This window comes from Misgurnus anguillicaudatus, chromosome 9, assembly GCF_027580225.2.
Source record: "Misgurnus anguillicaudatus chromosome 9, ASM2758022v2, whole genome shotgun sequence".
Taxonomy (NCBI): Eukaryota; Metazoa; Chordata; class Actinopteri; order Cypriniformes; family Cobitidae; genus Misgurnus; species Misgurnus anguillicaudatus.
In genome coordinates, this window is record NC_073345.2 from 33,977,702 (window position 1) to 33,996,466 (window position 18,765).

The following is an 18,765-nucleotide window of genomic DNA, read 5'->3' on the forward strand; positions in this document are numbered from 1 at the left end:
TAACACAAAGAGGGACACTTTTTTGTAGGGCTGCAAAACGATTAATCGCGACAAATTGTTTGCAGAATAAAAGTTTTTGTTTACATCTTAGTATGCACACATATGATGTAATATGTGTATAATAATTGTGTGTATATAAATACACAAAGATGCAAGTATACATTTAAGAAATCTTTACATGTGTATATATATTTTTATATTTATATATAATTTATAAATACATATTTAATATATAAATAGATATGCGTGCATTCATAATTATTATACACTGTACACACACACATATATGATGTAAACAAAAACTTTTATTCTGCTTTTAGTCGCGATTAATCATTTTGCAGCCCTACTTTGTTGCGTTAACTAATAAGTAAAATGAACTCAAAATTTTAAGGCAACCAGATAACTTCATGAAGTTGAACTAAGAAATAATTTTTTACAGTGTTTTTAATTATATATATAATAATAAAATAATAATATTATTATAATAAAAATAATTATAATAATGTTTATCTCATTGTTATTTTTTTATAATTGTTTATTATTAGCCTATTAATGCATTTTTGCATTTAAAAAATAATATATTTTGCATTCAAACAATATTTAAAAGACCCCCAGTAATACCACCACAGACCCGAATGAGGTCCCCGGATCCCCTGTTAAAGACGTACTAGTAATACGATGTATTAGATATGACAGCAAAACTTAATACGCAACTGAACAACTTTAATGTTTATATAAATATTCAAATAAACTGAAACAGTGGCAAGTAGCCTTCAAAAATTTACTTAAACTTGAAGCAATATTCACTTATACTGTATGGATTAAGTAATAGTAAGTTAGTTATCTTGTCAAATCTGCAGTATGATTTAAAAAAATAATAATAATAATGATTAAAAATAATATCAAAATAACTTATTATTTATAGTCTGTAAGATGGAGTTTAGAGGTCCTGCCAGGTCTCATACACACACTTATAGTCAGCTGCTTTCAAACACTATATGACCTGAATTAATACTTTTTCATCTAGACAAAACATCTCTAGCTAAACCTTTAGTTTGAATGATTATAATCTAATATAAGACTTACTCTTGATCATGTTGACATCATTAGCTCCATCACCAATAGACAAGGTCACAGCCCTCTTGCAGCGTTTCACCAGACTGACAACGTTCGCTTTCTGTTTGGGTGTCACTCTGCAACAGATCACCGCGCTACATTCACACGCCATATCCACGAAATCTTCCTGACGTTTCTCTTTCTCCCAGTCGTCGATGGGCTGGTCGATGTCCGAAGGCTTGTTGGGATTCGTGTGTCGTTTGCCGAGCTTCTTTAGGCGCAGACGGCGACGTTTCTTCTTCTTCTCATAGAGTATTTCATTCTGCACAGGACAGAAAACATTGCTTTAAGGATGTAAACATTTTGTTTTAGTCACTCCACTCCTGACCAGTCCTGTTGGACAGATTTTTATATAATAACTTTTGTCTCCACAAACTGTTATTATATCTACAGTTGATAGTCACAAGAGATCTTCATTTGTGAGAAACGTACCAGCCAGCCTCCAGTGATGATGAGAGCGTTCTTGTCAGGTCCTGTGAAAAACGGTTCCTTTATCTTCTTGTTCCTTCCTTGCGGGTCGTTGCGTCTTCTGGTCTGTCTTTCTTTTAGTTGATCACTAAGAAAAACAGATAATACATATAAGAACACAGACGACAGCATATACACAGAAACTGATGATGTCATCATTAGGAGCCTGAATCGTACTTCACATCTTCTCCATAGTGAAGCTTCATGTCGTCCGTCAGTAGCTGGCAGGAGAAGCCGATGTTCTCAGCCGTCTCTGAATACAACACAAACAAAATCGAAATTCAGTATTAACTCATTCCCTGCGAGCATTTTTTTATATTTCACCATAGTTTCACAAAATGCCTTATATAAACATACAAATATATCAAATGAAAGAACAAACAAATAAACAAGCAAACAAAATACAATACGGGAAAAAACACGTTTCATCCTATCTTGATTTGTTATCTTTTTAAAACCTCTCAAATGTTCTTCAAAAAGACCAAATTTGAGCAAAAAACTGAAATAATTGCATTTAAAAAATTTAATTTTGTTAGAGATCAGATTCAGAATGATGATAAAAACATACACAGAGTTTAAAATTAATTAAAATTTGTTTTTGCTTCAGTAGTAAAACGAGAAAAAAAATTGTCAGGAAACCGTCATTTGCAGGGAAATGTTTTCTCTTAATGGACCAGATAACTCGTCAATGGCGGGTAAAGAGTTAAGAATCAAATCTTATCTTGTTTATCGCTCACCTTTCTTGTCTCCAGTCAAAACCCAGATCTTTATATCAGCCTTGGCCAGTTTTGCGATGGTCTCTGGCACTCCGTCCTGAAGTTTGTCTTCGATGGCCGTCGCTCCGATCAGCTGAACACACAAATGGCACATTTACTCATTATTTCAACAAATACGACTGCCTTTATACAGAAATAAAGGACTGAAGGATATACATTTTTCAATTTGAACTCTTTCCCCATCAGCATTTTTAACTCTTTCGCTGCCATTGAGGAGATATCTCGTCAATCAAGAGAAAACGCTTTCCTGCCAATGACGAGTATTTCTGGCTTTCCGCAATACCGCTATTATTCACCAGGTGGTGCCCTTCCGCAACTTTTTAAACCCGGAAGTATTGCCCTATGGCAAGCAGCTGCATGTCCGTGTCTGTTTTAAAGATCGCTCTGAATGGGATCTCTATGAAAAGTCCGTCACAAAAATGGAATTATCTCTGCTTTTTGCTCAAAATGTGTACCCATATTCAAAAGCTGATTACAAAAGAACCACTAAAGGTAGGATGAAACTTTTTTTTTGAAAGCAGAGGGTCTGCTTTTTTTGGTGTTTCATTTGGTATACATTATGTTTATATATTTAAAGAAGAACATTGTCTGGAAGGCATTGAACTTTTGTGAAAATCACGAAAAACGCTGGCGGCGAAAGGTTATTTAAATTTTTTTTTTAAAGTTTAAAAAATATATGTTGGTTTCTTCAAAAATACCAAATTTTGAGCAAAAAGCTGACATAATTGCTTTTCTGTGAAGGACTTTTGATAGAGATCAGATTCAGAGCGATAATCAAAACATACACAGAGTTTGAACATTTTGCCCTAAGGGAATACTCCCAGATTTCATAAGTTGGGTAAAAGCACCACCTGGTGGATAATAGCGGAAATACAGATTGCCAGAAAAACTCGTCATTGGCAGGGAAGCATTTTCTCTCGGCGGGGAAAGAGTTAAGTTCATAGGTTTTTCATCAATAACAATTTTTCGTTCAGTACCATAAGGTCCTTTTCGATCTCTTCATACACGACGTCCAGAGCTTCTTCACGATTGCCCATTGAAACACTGGCGGTCTGATGTTTCTGTGCCCAGGCTTCATAATCCGACTCACTGATGTCTTTATAACAAAGACACAGAGTCCGCAAAGTCTCATTCGCAAAGATCTATAGGAAAATAAATCACAAATCCTTTATATTTCACACAGCTGTATATTTTTAATGGTCACCAGGCTTAAGAAAGCACGTGCACTCACATCTAAAGCCTCCTGTGTCGTCTCTTTATTCGGACTATTTTCAGCAAGCCGTTGATAGATCACCGTGTCAGCGCCCTTACAGTACAGACGGAGTTTGCCGTCTGGAAACCTCACTGTACAAAAAGACGAGTCAATGAGAAACGGACAGAAAGTGACGGACAGAAACAGAATGAAGGAGAACGGGAGGAACTTACGGATGATGGACATGCGTTTGCGGTCGCTGTTGAAGTCGAGCAGTGCAAGCACCTCATAGCTGGTTTCCTCACCCATCTCACTGATGGTGATGGTGTCCTGGGTTCTGGACAGGAACACAAAACCAAAGTTTCGCGCGGCCGTGACCAGAGCGCCCTCATCGGGAGATGCGGCCTGATAGACCAACTCATCTGATAACCGAGAAAATCAAGATATCAATACCAAGTTGCTAAACTGGAGACTTTTTTAAAAGTGGAGATTTTTGCCTAAAAAAGTTTGGAGCAAAAGTCAAATTAGTCATAGAAGACACTTTACAGTGTCTGGAGTTGTAAATATTAAATAAAAAAGTAATTGCGAATTAAGTTTATTTTCAAAAATAAAGATAATGCAATAAAGTATATATTTCATATTAAAAACTAGGGCTGTCAAAAGATTAAATCGCGATTAATCGCATACAAAATAAAAGTTTGTTTTTGCATAATATATGTGTGTGCACTGTGTGTAATTATTTTTTATATAAAAACACACACATGCATGTATTTACGAAACTTTTATATATGTATATACACACACACACACTTATTTATTTATTGAGATTTTTATAGATTTTATATTATATTATAAATAGATTAAAAAATATATACATACCTATCATTTTTCTTAAATGTATACTTTTATGTGTGTACTTGTATATACAAAATAATTACACACAATAAACACACTTATATATTATGCAAAAACAAACTTTTATTTTGTCTGCGATTAATTATGATTAATCTTTTGACACCCCTCTTAAAAACCCAGAAAAATAAAAAAATTCTACTCCCAAAATGCTATGAAAATAAGGCAATCAGTCTCAATTAGTTCTGATCCAAAATTAAAATTAAAAATCACAAACAATTAGGTTTAACTTAGTGGTTTAACCAACTAACGCCACTAGGTGTCAACGGTTTGCTGCATACTCACAAATCACAAATTAATAAATTACTCTCACTGTATTGTTATTAATGGATTAAACAGGTTTTAAATATGAAATACATTTCCTGTGATATATAGGTTGTCAAGATTTTTGAAGATTCATAATATAGTGTTATAAATATATAATATAATTCATATGTATTCCTACGGAGGAGTGACATTTAACAAAATGACTGTCACAACTAAATTTCTATTATCAAAATACCTTGAAATATGAAAACTATATTCTTAGAGCTTTCCAACAATATATAATTTGTCAAAATTATTTCCGGTTTATAGGATAATATACATTTAAAACCACAGTATAATTTGTCAAGATTAGTGCTGGTACTACATATTTAAAACAATAATTTATTAATGCCAAACGTCCCACCTGTGGGACTGATAGGTAAATACCAAATACCATTTCAATTACTGGCTAATAACCTTTTAATTGTTATTAAAGTGAAATTATTAAACCTAAACATAACTAATAAAAACGCTTATTTACAAGAAAACACATCAGACGCACTTAGAAAGCTTTTCAAATTCTCGTCCAGGTTTTAGGATTACAAACCGAACGGCTCTAAAGGACCGAATAACATTTTCACCATATGAAGCATACAACCAATACTGCATATCATATTTGAGTTTTCACAAAAGATTCGTAATCATCTCATCTTCTTTCTGTTCCACCATGACAGTGTGACACAGAGACAGAAGTTTGAAGAACTCCAACATCTGTGGGTCTTTCTTTGAGCGAATACAGGTGACGAGGAAACTGTCGTGAAACTGGAACTTCTTGTCAGCGTATTTATTCCAGCTGAAATCCGCAGGCTGAAGGATAAGAAAAGTTCATTTTTATTAAAATCATTTTCAGGCTTGGTAGTGAGTAAGTTAAACTATAGATCAAACTTTATATAATGAATCTGTTATAAGGTGCACATTTGTACCTTTCCACGTTCCAAGGAGACACCTTCTGAATTAGTGGGTTCCCCTATAAAAAAAAAAACATAAAAACATTTTTGTTGAGGAAAGGATAGATATTCTAGTCTCACTCTATATTAAGGATGCATAACGATTAATTGCGATTAATCTGCGGTATAGCAGAATCAAAGTTTTTGTTTACATCATATATGTGTGTGAACTGTGAATAATAACTTTGTATATATAAATACACACACACATGTATGTATATATTTAAGAAATGTTTACATTGGTATACACATTTGTATATTTATGTATAATTTGTATTATATATAAATATAAATACTTCATATATAAATATTTGTTCTTAAAACTATACATGCATGTGCATATTTATATATACATAATTATTATACACAGTTCACACAAATATATGATGTAAAAAAAAAAGTTGATTCTGCTATAGATTAATCACGATTAATCGTTATGTATCCCTACTCTATATATAGCATATATGGCTGCAAACCGATTAATTGCGACTAATCGTTTGCAGAATAAACGTTTTTGTTTACATCATATATGTGGGTGTACTGTATATTATAATTATGTATAAATAAAAACACACATATGCATTTGTAATAAAAAAAAATTGCGCTGCTCTTATCTCAAAATTTGGTCATATGTCCCTACTCATTTTAGCAATCCATGATTTCTGAGGTTCTTGTCCTATGGAAATTTGATGGAAGTTTTGATGGCTGAATGACCAGCATCCTGATACAAAACAATATGTTTAAAGCGCACACTCATCCCTCACAGCCTCAGTTTGGAATCAATATGGCGGCGGACTGAATACGGTGCATTCAACATGGGTTTTTTATTCATTTGTGAACAATATGTTCTCCGGGATTCAAATCCATGACAATGGCAATGTTAGTGCAATGGTCTGTCAGTTGGGCTACACCTTAACACAAGAAACCTGACCTGTCGTCAAACTACGGCAACCCAAACCTCTTCCCAGTCACACCACACAGACACAACACAATAACACAACAAACACACGTCACATTACAGGGAACGCACACATACAGAAACCTGATACTTCACCAGAAACACATCCAACAGTAGCTTTAACAGTTAAACATTGTGTTAACATGTGTTATTGAAATTGCAAATTGAAACTACGGAATTTCATAAAAACTCCCAAAAAAATTATAAAGCTTTTTTTGCCAATTCGGAAAAAAATATTAAAAACAGATTTTTTTATTTATAGGTAAACTGGGGTGCGTAAAAGTCACATAATCCTTCTTTTAAGAGGAAAAATTGTGTTTAAATCGCATAACATCGGTTAACGGAAATTTAGTTATTTTGCCGTATATTACTGCTGCCGAGGTTGAAATGCTGGAAACTAAGTACTCATGTAACTATTCATGTAACAGACTTTAAATAGTGAAAACATGGAAGTGTTTGATGGCTTCTAAATTCATCCCTGTTTGGATCCCAAGGAATGAATGGGGCTAAGCTAAATGCTAACACATTCACAACGCACTGTGCAAAGATGAAGTGCATGCATTGAAAACAGATAGGTATGTATCAATCCGTCCAAGTTGAGGTAAGAACATAATAAAATATTGAAAAACTGTGGTGTTTTTCTTTAAAAGTATTGAATATTTTGGGAAACCAAGCTACATACTGATAAAATATGTATAGATTAAATGCGCTGCAAGTCATTTTGAGTAGAAAAGTCTCCCAAATTCGTAATTGTAAGTAAGTTGAGCTAACTAACTAATTAAGCATCAGTCGTGTTTGTTTCAGCACGTCTTACCGTAGGAACGTCCAGTGATGGTGCACTTCTTAAAGGCCATGATATTCTGAGTGAGTGTTCCGGTTTTATCAGAGAAGATGTATTCGATCTGTCCCAGCTGTTCGTTCAGGGTTGTGGTTCTGGCTTTGGCCGGCGTGTCTTTTTCAGCGTAGTACATCTGCAGATCCCAGTTAATGAATTTACTCTGACCAAGTCGGATCACCTCCACACTGAAACGCACATCACACGTAAGAACCGAGCCATGAAGATATAACATTTCTGTTGAGTAAATGATGGAGATGAATGAGTACCTAACGTAAAGAGAGATTGGGACCATGGTGTTGAGGATGATGATGTAACCCCAGAAACTGAGGAAGCCTCTGTAAGATGAAGTTTGATCTAGGCCATCATAAAGATACCAGGCATTCATCCCGATGCTCTCGTACCAGTACGTGTGTCCGATGGCCAGACCGGCGCAAATCAATATCAACAACACAAAGATCTAACAGATAGACAGATATGGTGAGAAAAATCCAGGACAAAGATGAAATGCCAAATGTCATTGAACAGATTCACTTACTGTGTAGACCATGTAGTTCATGAGCTTGTCTATCGTGGTGCGCTTGAACCTGGTCTTTCCTCCGTTCCTCATGATTTTAGTGTCATTTCCTAAAGAAACAAACATCTGGTTTGACAAACAACAAACAAAAGGTGTGCATGTACAGTATTGCGCAAAAGTATTTTTTTTACAGATATATAGTATTAATACTAATACTGTAGCTAGCAATACTGTATTCATATGTTATACTTTTTACCTTGAGTCTATTTCTTGAATAATGTCTATTTTTATTATATTTATTGTTTTTTATATTTAGTTTTTATTTTGCATTTTATATTTTAATTTTATTTTGCATTTTATATTTTAATTTTATTTTGTATTTTTATGTTTATTTTATTTTGTATTTTATTTTATTTTAAATTTTATTTTGTATTTTTATTTTAATTTTGTTTTGTATTTTTATTTTATTTTGTATTTTAATTTTGCTTTGTAATTTAATTGTGAAATTTAATTTAATATTGGATTTAATATTTACATTTAATTTAATATTTAATTTAATTTTTAATTTAATTTTTAATTTAATTTAATTTAATTTAATTTTTAATATTTAATTTTTAATATTTAATTTTTAATTTTTAATATTTAATTTTTAATTTTTAATATTTAATATTTAATTTTTAATATTTAATTTTTAATTTTTAATTTTTAATTTTTAATATTTAATATTTAATTTAATTTAATTTAATTTAATTTAATTTAATTTAATTTAATTTAATTTAATTTAATTTAATTTAATATTTAATATTTAATATTTAATATTAATATTTAATGTTTAATGTTTAATATTTAATTTAATTTAATTTACAGGCACTAAACACATCTTGAACTCTTTTGAAATCCTGAAGTCTTTAGATTAAAATTAGGATTTTATTTCATTTAAAGTCAATACCTTTCCACTGAACACGACATTTGGAAATGACTGTCGGAGTTCACCCCCTAGTGGCAGTCATAAAGATATTTAAAATCTTATTCCCGTGGGAGAGAAGAGCCTTCAATCTAATATTCACTTTAGTAAAAATTAATGAACTAATGGAAATAAATGAAACAATAAACAGCTATGAATATATGACAAAGACCGCAAATATTTTTGGAGAAAACGAATTTTTTTACCAATAAATATTAATATTTTGCTATTCTGCAAGAGGACCTCACATTAAATGCTTCAGAATTTAGATTATTGTTTCATTCTTTTTTATAATAAAAAAATTCTAAATTTTTTGGTTGTAATCTAATAAAGAGACTGAGAAATTATTATATACAATCATTATACCATTGCATAAACAACAAATTTAATGTTGGCATGGTGTCCTAAGTCTACAGCGCTATATATGTTTGAGTCGAACCTGCGAATATGACCAATCCATGGCACACGTCTGTGTTACGAATCTTACAGCCCCTGAGCAGCATGTGATCGAGATCGAGTGCGTAACTCTGAGACTCCCAGATCATCGTCCCAACAAACTTATCCAGACGATTGTTCGGCTCCTCGCACATGATCATCGCTGAGAAAAAGACAATTAAAAAAACATGCAACCAAATAAAGGTTAGCTTAAGAATACAGAAAATAGTATGTAAATTGTTATTAGTTTGATATTTTCAAGCGAAAAACGACTCGACAGCAAAAATGTTATTTATTTATTTTTGAGATGTTACTATACAGCGAGTCAATCTCATCTACCGTTAAAGTTTGCCAGCTGATTTTCTTCCTGAAGACGTTCGTCCGTCACTTTCAGACCCATCTTAAACTTCAGATTCGTCTCTCTAAACAAACAACAAAATTGAACCTTTAAACAATCAATAAATATGAAACCTATATAGTAACATCAAACACCGCTGAATAATAATACAAAAGACAAAATAAATCAATCTATTGTAACATGAAACAAATGAAGCATGCGTGTTTGAGATGATTCTTTCACGGTACAAGGAAACTATGAAGACAAAAACACATCCATTACACAATTCCTATTGTTATACAAAATACACAAGAGATTATATGAGTCATAAATTCAAAGGTTTAGAAATCTGAACACAGATAAAAACCTGACGATAACCTTGTAAGTTTACGTATACGTGTACATGCAAGACAACGGTCATGTTTCTCACCCGTCAAGTTCTGCCGTCTCTACGTAACACAGACTGTTTGGGTTCGAACTGGACAACGTCAAGATGTCGGCCTGTTTAAAACCAAGCACACAAATGTAAAAAAACGTCCCCTTAACATAAGTGAAGAGAGAAATCAGATAATTAAATGTTTCATTATGTTTACAAATTAACTTCCACATGTAAAAGTGTCCTAATCGAAATAAATCAAGGCTGATCTCTGTACGACATCTAAAATAACTTACAGGAATGAAATCATTTTTCTTTAGTCGGACAACGTCGCCTACTTGTATATTCATCCACTTTGTCTCCACAAACCTGAGAACCACAATAAATCTTTGAGTATTCATAAAAACATTTTTTGTGATGAAAATAACACTGGTAAAATGAAGGACTCTTTTATGTGCGTTTTAATAAACTGAAACTCAACCCATCACAATGACAGAACGTGTATCATGTTTTATAAAGTGAATAATGAAAGCAGATTAAAGTTTCTGGTTCACCTGCCGTTGAGCAGCACATCACATTTTCTGTTGTTAATTTCATTGTCCATCCTGTGTCGCGCCTTTAAATATGAGAGACATATCAAATAACACAAGCATTAATGTGTGCAGAGAGTCAATGAATGTTTTTACACACAGATACACAAACACAAACACACACAGACACACACAGACACTCACACACACACACACACACACACACACACACCCACACACACACACACACACACACTCACCAGGTCATCTGCCAGATCTTTGATGGCAGTGATGCCCAACACCAACACTAAAGGCACCAGGGTGGTGTACCAGGGTAAAGTAGAGATTTGAGGAATGATCTGATGTTAAAAAACAAAAAGAGATTACAGTATAAACTAAATGCACAGTCATGTTGTTTTATCTCTTATTTTACATGTCAGGACAAAGTCTGCTAGTACTAATATTACAGAGATAGTGTATATGTTTCATTCATTGTATAGTTATTCGGTGTATAAAGCAAACAGTTTTCTATTTTTATTAATAGAGATTGTCAAGCTATGTTTATACTCGCCACGCCCGCACAACGCGGATTGGGCGGTCGTGCACATTGAGTGCGCAAGACCCCATTTCGCGTGGCAGTGTGCAAGGCATTTTTTGTAACTGTGTGCGACTCCGCATCCAAAAATGACCGAACTCGAGTCGATTCTGAGCAGGCAAGCCTGTGACGTATCTCTTTCATCAATCCAAGCAAAACAATGTATGGGTGATTCTCACGAAACCATTGAAACACCACGGCACTAATGATTTTAGCTTTAAAATGTGTAATATAGTAACATTAAAAAGCATCAGAATTAACACAATACTGTGTTCTACCTTGCACAATGTGTGATTTCAACATAAGAATTTATAATTGTAAATTTTATCTCATTTTCTGCTGAAATTCTCATTACCGCAATGTGTCCGGCTGTTTGAACATGCGTTCTGTTGTAATTTAATCAAATTAACACAAAAATATTAAGAAAAAAAATAAATGGATGTTTTGCTAGACTACTTTAGACGACAGAAAAAATATTTACTGAATATTCATGTATAATAATAATGAAGAAAAATTAGGAAAATTATGTGTCCATGCCTGATGTTCTCATCCTCCGCAACACTTTTTGAGAACAGTTTAAGCACACATACAGAATTTTAATAAAGTTTGATTTTGAGTGACCAAGCACATGGACCAGTTACTTCAAGATGGCTACCAGGTAAGATAATTTTTTTACAGTTAATTTGAAATATTGTCTTGTCAGAATGCTTACACGTCATTTTGATTATCATTACCGCAACAGATGCTTATTAAGTGTTAATTTAAATAATAGAAGCATAATACTTTGATTTAAAATGCAAGTCCAGAAACTCCAAATAATGTACTTTCAGGATTGTCATGTCATATTGAAAATATCTCAGTGTAAATGATTTCTGACTGTTGAGGTAATGAGATTTTTTAGGACTAATTTTTTAAATTATGTTACAAAAAGTGTTAAATGATAAGTAAAAGTTTTTAAATTAATGTTCCCATTTACTCCAGACTTTGTTTTTCAATGTCTGGTGGGGAAAAAAGTAAATTTAAGCAATTTTTACATTTTCATGCTTGACATTTTTAAAACCAAGTTTTCGTGAGAATCACCCGTATATATTTATCTGACACTATGAAAGTAAAGTATGGAAACTTTGCAGTTTAAAACACTAATTCTTTAACATGATTCAGAATGTTTGGCTTATATGTATTGAATGAACCACTGGATGAGAAATCAAATCAAATACCTTAAGATGTCTGTACTGTTTGTTTAGTAAAAACATTAATGAAATGATAATGTTTAATTAAAGACATATTTAAAAGATTGTTGTTTTATACGTGTTCTCATATTTATATATCAAGCTCTGATGTTACAAGCACCAGGGTTGTTCCAGTGGACGACGACTTCTATTCTCTTCTTTATGTTTGTTTCTTTATTGCTCACGTCGCCCCCTGGCGGGTCAAAAAATAGTGCAACAGCGACTATAACGTCAACTATAAACGCCTCGTCTGTTTGGTGAAACGCACGCGCGATCCACGGAGTCTTGCGTTGCGGACCAAAGCGCGAGTATAAACAAAGCTTTATTCTGTTGATAGGAAAAATATCAAAACTCTTTGGTCATTTTTAAACAAGACGCTAATGGTCTAATCACATTCAATGGATTATGCTAAAAGTGGTACCGCCAGACCCGGAGATCAGCTAAATGGATTTCAAAACGGTAAAAATCGATTGTTTAACTCTAGGAGAGCTGTAAAATGAGTTTTTTTGTGTCCCTTTAATACAAATGATGAATAATGAATCTAAAAAGCAAGTCCACTATAGACGGTTTCAGCAGTAACAACATAAACAAGCGGCTGTTGCGGTCCGCACGCAAAGTACTTTAAATGTAGTTTTTTTATATAACAAGCAAAAAAACAACACATAGATTACCTAGGAAACTAAAACATTTGTTATTTTCGACAAGGCATTTGTTCAAGAGATCAGTTTAGCAACTAGTGAGACCATTAAAAAAACGAAACCGGAAGTAAAGTTTGGATCCAGATGTGTATCATGTGGGTCTGATGAAACCGTCTATATGGAGAAAAATCCTGGAATGTTTTCCTCAAAAAAACTTAACTTCATCTTGACTGAACAAAGAAAGACATAAACATGACATGGGGGGGGGGGGGTAATCTGGAATAGTTTTTTTTAATGAAAGTGGGGTAATCCTTTAAATGTATAATAGTAAGTGTCATAATAGATTGCGTTTCTTTTTTGATCATGTAAGCATTTTTCACAACATTTATTATAATTTTATATAACATATTATATAATTATAATATTATAAAAACAATCTATCAAGCACTATACATCATTATCTCGCTACAGTTTATGTTCGTCAGATGGGTCAGGACTGTGTTTGTGATTTGTTGTGCGTCGTACCTGAAGGATCAACAGACAGAGGAAATAAAGATTGGCCGCTCTTTTAAACTGCTCGTACAGATTCAGAGGGAGAAAAGTGATGACGTTGTATTTGTAGGTCTTGATTGCATTTCCCTTAAAACAGAAAAAAAAGACAGATTATCAAACTAGTATTCACATCATGCTGCTGTTTTTATTTAGCACATCTGTGTGAAACGTGAAGTAAAAAAAATGTACACATCCTTTCTAAGAGTGTAGATCACCAAACAACTAGATGAAAATGCACCTAATTCACTTAATTTTTTGCAAATTTTGTAAAGATTGACTTCACACTTGGATGGAAACCCCAGCTCCATTCACTTGCTGAAAACGTCAAGCTTACTTAACCCAATCCGTTTCCATAAATGTAAAGTCACATCTCTTATGATAACATTTCACCCACCATCTCTAACATGACACCAAACATCTTATATCTTAAATCTGATGACTTTCAGAACCAGCTGTTTTACATCATATCGTAGCAGAAGGATGAAACCGTCTTTATTCATAGTGATGGAGTTTAATATGTAAATGATGGATGTAAATGAGTATAAATGCTTTCGGTTCAGGCTTTAATGAAGGCGGAGCTCTGTGTGTTTAACCGAGTGCATCAGATAAGATGATGCTGAATGACAAACATGAGAAATTAATGTAGTTTTGATGTACTATTCAATGAACTATGTAAAATAAAATGACGTTTACTAATCAAGTATAACAGATGCGTTATTAATTCATTAATGACTAAAAACATTTGACAAGAAAAACAATACTACACAGTTTTCTATTGACATTTCTCTAAAAAACTAAACAATAATCTTGCTTTTGAATAAATATAGTCATTATAAAGTTCCAACATATCAAAGCTGTTATAATCATAAATGCAACTATGATTTAGTTTGGTTTCGTTTTCTTGTGATTCAAACAGATTATCACAATGTTTATGTTGTAAACGCTTTAGCATATCAGGCACAGACACATAGTTAACTACATTTACAATCTTACTTTAGCTAAACGATTAATTACATCATCATTTTACTTCAAACATGTATTACTGTCTTTAGTACTTTAGTCTAACACAAAGAGATGAAAAGCTAAAGAGCGTTAAAGCTGGAAATGTTTTTTTTCTAGAGGCTGTCAGTTGCTAATATATGGCCGTTTTGCTCAAGGGAACAATTGAGATGGCTCAAAGCTGTCAATCACAGGCCGAGCCACACCCCCTCTGAGCACTGATGGAAACAACCATCTGTAGCATACACGCACAAGCCAAAGATATTTTATAAATTATGTTGGAGATACTTCCAGAGTATTTGCTTTTCTTGATGCACAGAAAGACCTTCTTCTGGAATTCTGGTCGTTTGCAGTATTCCCGGTCATTTGCTCGGACGCTCCATCCGGGCTCTGAGGGGTATGAACAAACTAAATTAGCATAAACTAAACATCTATATGAAATGTAGTTCTGATCCAAAAACAAAGTTTTGGGAAAGTGGGTAATTAAGTCAAACTTCATGGACTACTTTTGACACTATAAAACATCCAGCATTAAAGCACCAAAACCAGACCGGACCGGACCAACTCAAACACTCACCAACAGCAGCTGGTGCCGGTCGGGCTTCTACTCCTGGTTCCTCGGGCAGCTGATCCTGAGTCTGATCCAGCTCATCTTCTAACTCATCGTCCGTCTCATCGTCACTGTAGGGCACCACCTCATCGTTCGGCTCCTCCAGGGAATCCTGGGAGTCTGCACGCCTCCGGGTGCTCATCCTGACAGACTACACACTGCAGAGAAAAAAATATATATATATATAATCCATCGGCATCAACAAACTGAATAACAAGACCAATGTGATGAAGTTTTCCCACATCTGCCATTGACGGGTCAAGGAAATGATGGCGCCCCAAACTCACATCATTGGTTAAATGGATGCTACCCAAACAAACCAAATCATATTTTGGGTTTGAGGGTATATTTTCAGCCTACTGTAAGGTATATATGGTATCCATCTGCATATTATTGAAAAAGTGTTCAGTGATGCACTTTACTTTCAAACGTCCAAAGTAGAGCTTCAAAAATCGACAGATTTGCATGTCGTGACGGAGTTTGTCAATGAGCAGCAACATGTGAAAACAATGATTTGCTTTGCTAACAGCATGCAGAGAAGCACACACAGATTTTCCACTGCTTACTGTACACAAAGGCCACTGACCTTTACAAACAAATAATACGCAACCATTATCATATATCTGTACTAGGGGTGGACGACATACAGGGTTTTGGTCATATATCGCTATTTTTCCATAGAGAAGACGGTACAGACTATATGGGTATGGCCTGATATGACCCTCCTTTGCAAAAGAATCACCCATTTTCAAACAGAGAGGAAAACCCGGTCTTTGAATTTTATTTTCATCATACGCCGTTTCAATAAAGGTGATCGTGACATCTCACATGAGGCTTTGACTTGCATGTAAACATGCATTCCACTTTGGGGAACAAAGTTGGATATTTATTGCTCAAAATTACTGAGATATGAATTCTGGCCCAACCCTAACATGTACTATATATACTGTTTACTTTAAGGTACACTCTTAAAAATAAAGGTGCCCAAAAGGTTCTTCATAGCGATGCCAGAGGAGAACCATTTTTGGTTCTTTAAAGAAGCATTCAGTCAAAGGTTCGTAGTGGAACCATTTCTTTAATTACAAAAACCTTTTCTGAAACAGAAAGGTTCCTCTATGACATCGTTAAGTACACTCTAAAAACAAACGGTGCTATATAGCACCAAAAGTGGTTCTTTGCTCGTAATCATAGAAGAACCATTTTAGTGCCATATAGCACCGGTGAAGCACCAGTGAAGCACCTGTGTAGAATCATATAGTGCTTTGTAGAACCATATGTGGTGCTATATGGCCCCTATATGGTTCTACACAGGTGCTTCACCGGTGCTATATGGCACTAAAAATGGTTCTTCTATGATTACGATCCAAAGCAACAGTTTTGGTGCTATATAGCACCGTTTGTTTTTTTAGAGTGTACCTTTATTTTTTAAGAATGTCCCTTAATAAAAACAACAGTACTGAGGTCTTATACACTTTATTACACGGCTCTCTAAAATGCTTGATTCTGATTGGCCAGTCGCGACACTCCAAAGTTTGTTCTTTTCAGATAACTACTGCTCAAAAATAATAACACACGATAACATGATCATTTTGACAGGTACAATGTAATATTACACAAACTGAAATATAAATATATGTATTTCAATAATATATCGGGCATTATATTTACAAACCAAATAGTGTGTTTGTGACATTTAAACGTCTTATCTTAAAACCAAAAGTAAACGGGTTTTCCTGGCGGAAGGTCTGTATTAATTAAAAATGAGCTAATACAATATTTAAATATTTAATATTTCAAATGAATATGTAATGCTCCTTACCTTACTATGAGGTAAATAGCCATGTAATAAGAGGGATAATGTATAGGCAGGAGGTTTTTATTGTGAAATAAGCCCCTTCCACTTCGCGTCAAGTCCTGATCACACTGCCGGGGCTTATTTCTATGATAACAACTTGCTGCCTATACATTATCCCTTACATGTTTATGTTAGTGTACATGTAAGGTCATCAATTACATCCAAATCAAAGTCTGAACTTGACAGACATGACACATGTTTCAAAACATGAATATAAGAAGAAACTTGTACTGTATGTCTATAAACTAAAAAACTAGGACTTCTGGAAGAAGTCTCTTTCTATAGAGCTTGAAAATTATGTTGCTATTAACTCTTTCCCCGCCATTGACGAGTCAATTAAGAGAAAACGCTTCCCTGCCAATGAAAAGTTTTTCCGGCAATCCGTAATTCTGCTATTATCCAACTTATAAAACCCAAAAGTATTCCCTTAGGGCAAACAGTAAGAACTTGGTGTATGTTTTGAGGATCTGATCTGTCAAAAGTCCTTCACAACAACACAATTATCTCAGCTTTTTGCTCAAAATTTGGTATTTTTGAAGAAACCTACCCATATTTGAAGGGTGAAAAAAGAACAAATGAAGGTAGGATGAAACGCTGGCTGGAAACGTAAAAAAAATGCTGGCGGTAAAAGAGTTCAAATTAAACTAGCTGAGCTTCTTCACATTTAAAAATCCATTTAAATTAGAAATTAATTTAAATTACTGTGGGTTCACACCAGCCGCATTTGAGGAATCAAATTCGTGTGTCTACCGCATCTAGTTTGCCGCTTAAACATTTCTGCATCAAGTTTATTCGCTTCATTCGCGCGTGAAGTTCTAGTCATCGAGACTTTCACGAGGAAATTTGTGTCATGGGAGGGGCTTCTGCGACTCTGCTCGCTTTCTGTAATCACGTCACTACTAGAGCAAGCTCCTGATTGGTTATTTTTCCGCCAAAGTTCAAATTTTTCAACTTGCGCGTTTCCCGCGGCAACGATCAATTTGTGCCATTCGCACAAACTAGACGCGCGAATGAGATGGAATCTCATCTACCGCACTAAACGCCTCATTTGCGCCGCGAGACCTCCAGACGCACGTCAACGCGTCTTCACATTGACTTAAAGAAACAGTATGTAAGAAATTGTTATTAATTAATCATAAAATGGCCCTGATATGTCACTAGACATTAATAAATCATTTTCATTTCAAATACTCACAACAGTGGTCTGGCCAGGATATTGTCATATAAAAAGTGGAGTTGCAGCCCTCAACTGATGTTTATGTTGTCATTTTGTGTATTGGCCACCAGTTGTGTGATTGTAGTACTAGTTTTAGCCACAAGTTTTGTAATTGCAATACCAGTTTTGGCCACAATCCTAGATACTGTTCCTTTAACATTGAAATCACTCGCGCTTGCCGCCTCTACTGCGGCTGGTGTGAACGCAGCATTAGTCTTTTCATTGTTTACTTTTTCAAACTCTAAGTCTGAAAACAAAAGCAAAGGTCATCTTCTTCGAGTCTACAGCAAGGCTTCTCGAACGTATCCTGGAGGACGCTTTTAGTCTTGTATATTTTCTGTGTCTTCCTCATCTGACCCTGATGCAGTCTCTATTAATGAGATGATGAGTTGAATCAGATGA

General features: G+C 34.2%; 1 protein-coding gene across 1 annotated transcript in view; it reads right to left on the reverse strand.

Moving 5' to 3' along the window:
• Window positions 1-18,765, reverse strand: part of atp8b1 (ATPase phospholipid transporting 8B1) — a 38,694-nt gene that overhangs the window by 5,845 nt on the left and 14,084 nt on the right. The window contains exons 2-22 of the mRNA XM_073871536.1: window positions 15,260-15,450; window positions 14,971-15,072; window positions 13,657-13,766; window positions 10,930-11,028; window positions 10,694-10,755; window positions 10,436-10,508; window positions 10,194-10,264; window positions 9,766-9,848; window positions 9,431-9,589; window positions 8,049-8,137; window positions 7,780-7,970; window positions 7,490-7,698; window positions 5,694-5,737; window positions 5,416-5,577; window positions 3,786-3,969; window positions 3,592-3,704; window positions 3,338-3,502; window positions 2,322-2,433; window positions 1,762-1,837; window positions 1,549-1,672; window positions 1,087-1,378 (exon numbers count right to left, since the gene is read on the reverse strand). Coding sequence (XP_073727637.1) covers window positions 1,087-1,378; window positions 1,549-1,672; window positions 1,762-1,837; window positions 2,322-2,433; window positions 3,338-3,502; window positions 3,592-3,704; window positions 3,786-3,969; window positions 5,416-5,577; window positions 5,694-5,737; window positions 7,490-7,698; window positions 7,780-7,970; window positions 8,049-8,137; window positions 9,431-9,589; window positions 9,766-9,848; window positions 10,194-10,264; window positions 10,436-10,508; window positions 10,694-10,755; window positions 10,930-11,028; window positions 13,657-13,766; window positions 14,971-15,072; window positions 15,260-15,434 — 2,695 coding nt within the window. The 5' untranslated portion in view covers window positions 15,435-15,450. The remainder of the gene's footprint in view (window positions 1-1,086; window positions 1,379-1,548; window positions 1,673-1,761; window positions 1,838-2,321; window positions 2,434-3,337; window positions 3,503-3,591; window positions 3,705-3,785; window positions 3,970-5,415; window positions 5,578-5,693; window positions 5,738-7,489; window positions 7,699-7,779; window positions 7,971-8,048; window positions 8,138-9,430; window positions 9,590-9,765; window positions 9,849-10,193; window positions 10,265-10,435; window positions 10,509-10,693; window positions 10,756-10,929; window positions 11,029-13,656; window positions 13,767-14,970; window positions 15,073-15,259; window positions 15,451-18,765) is intronic.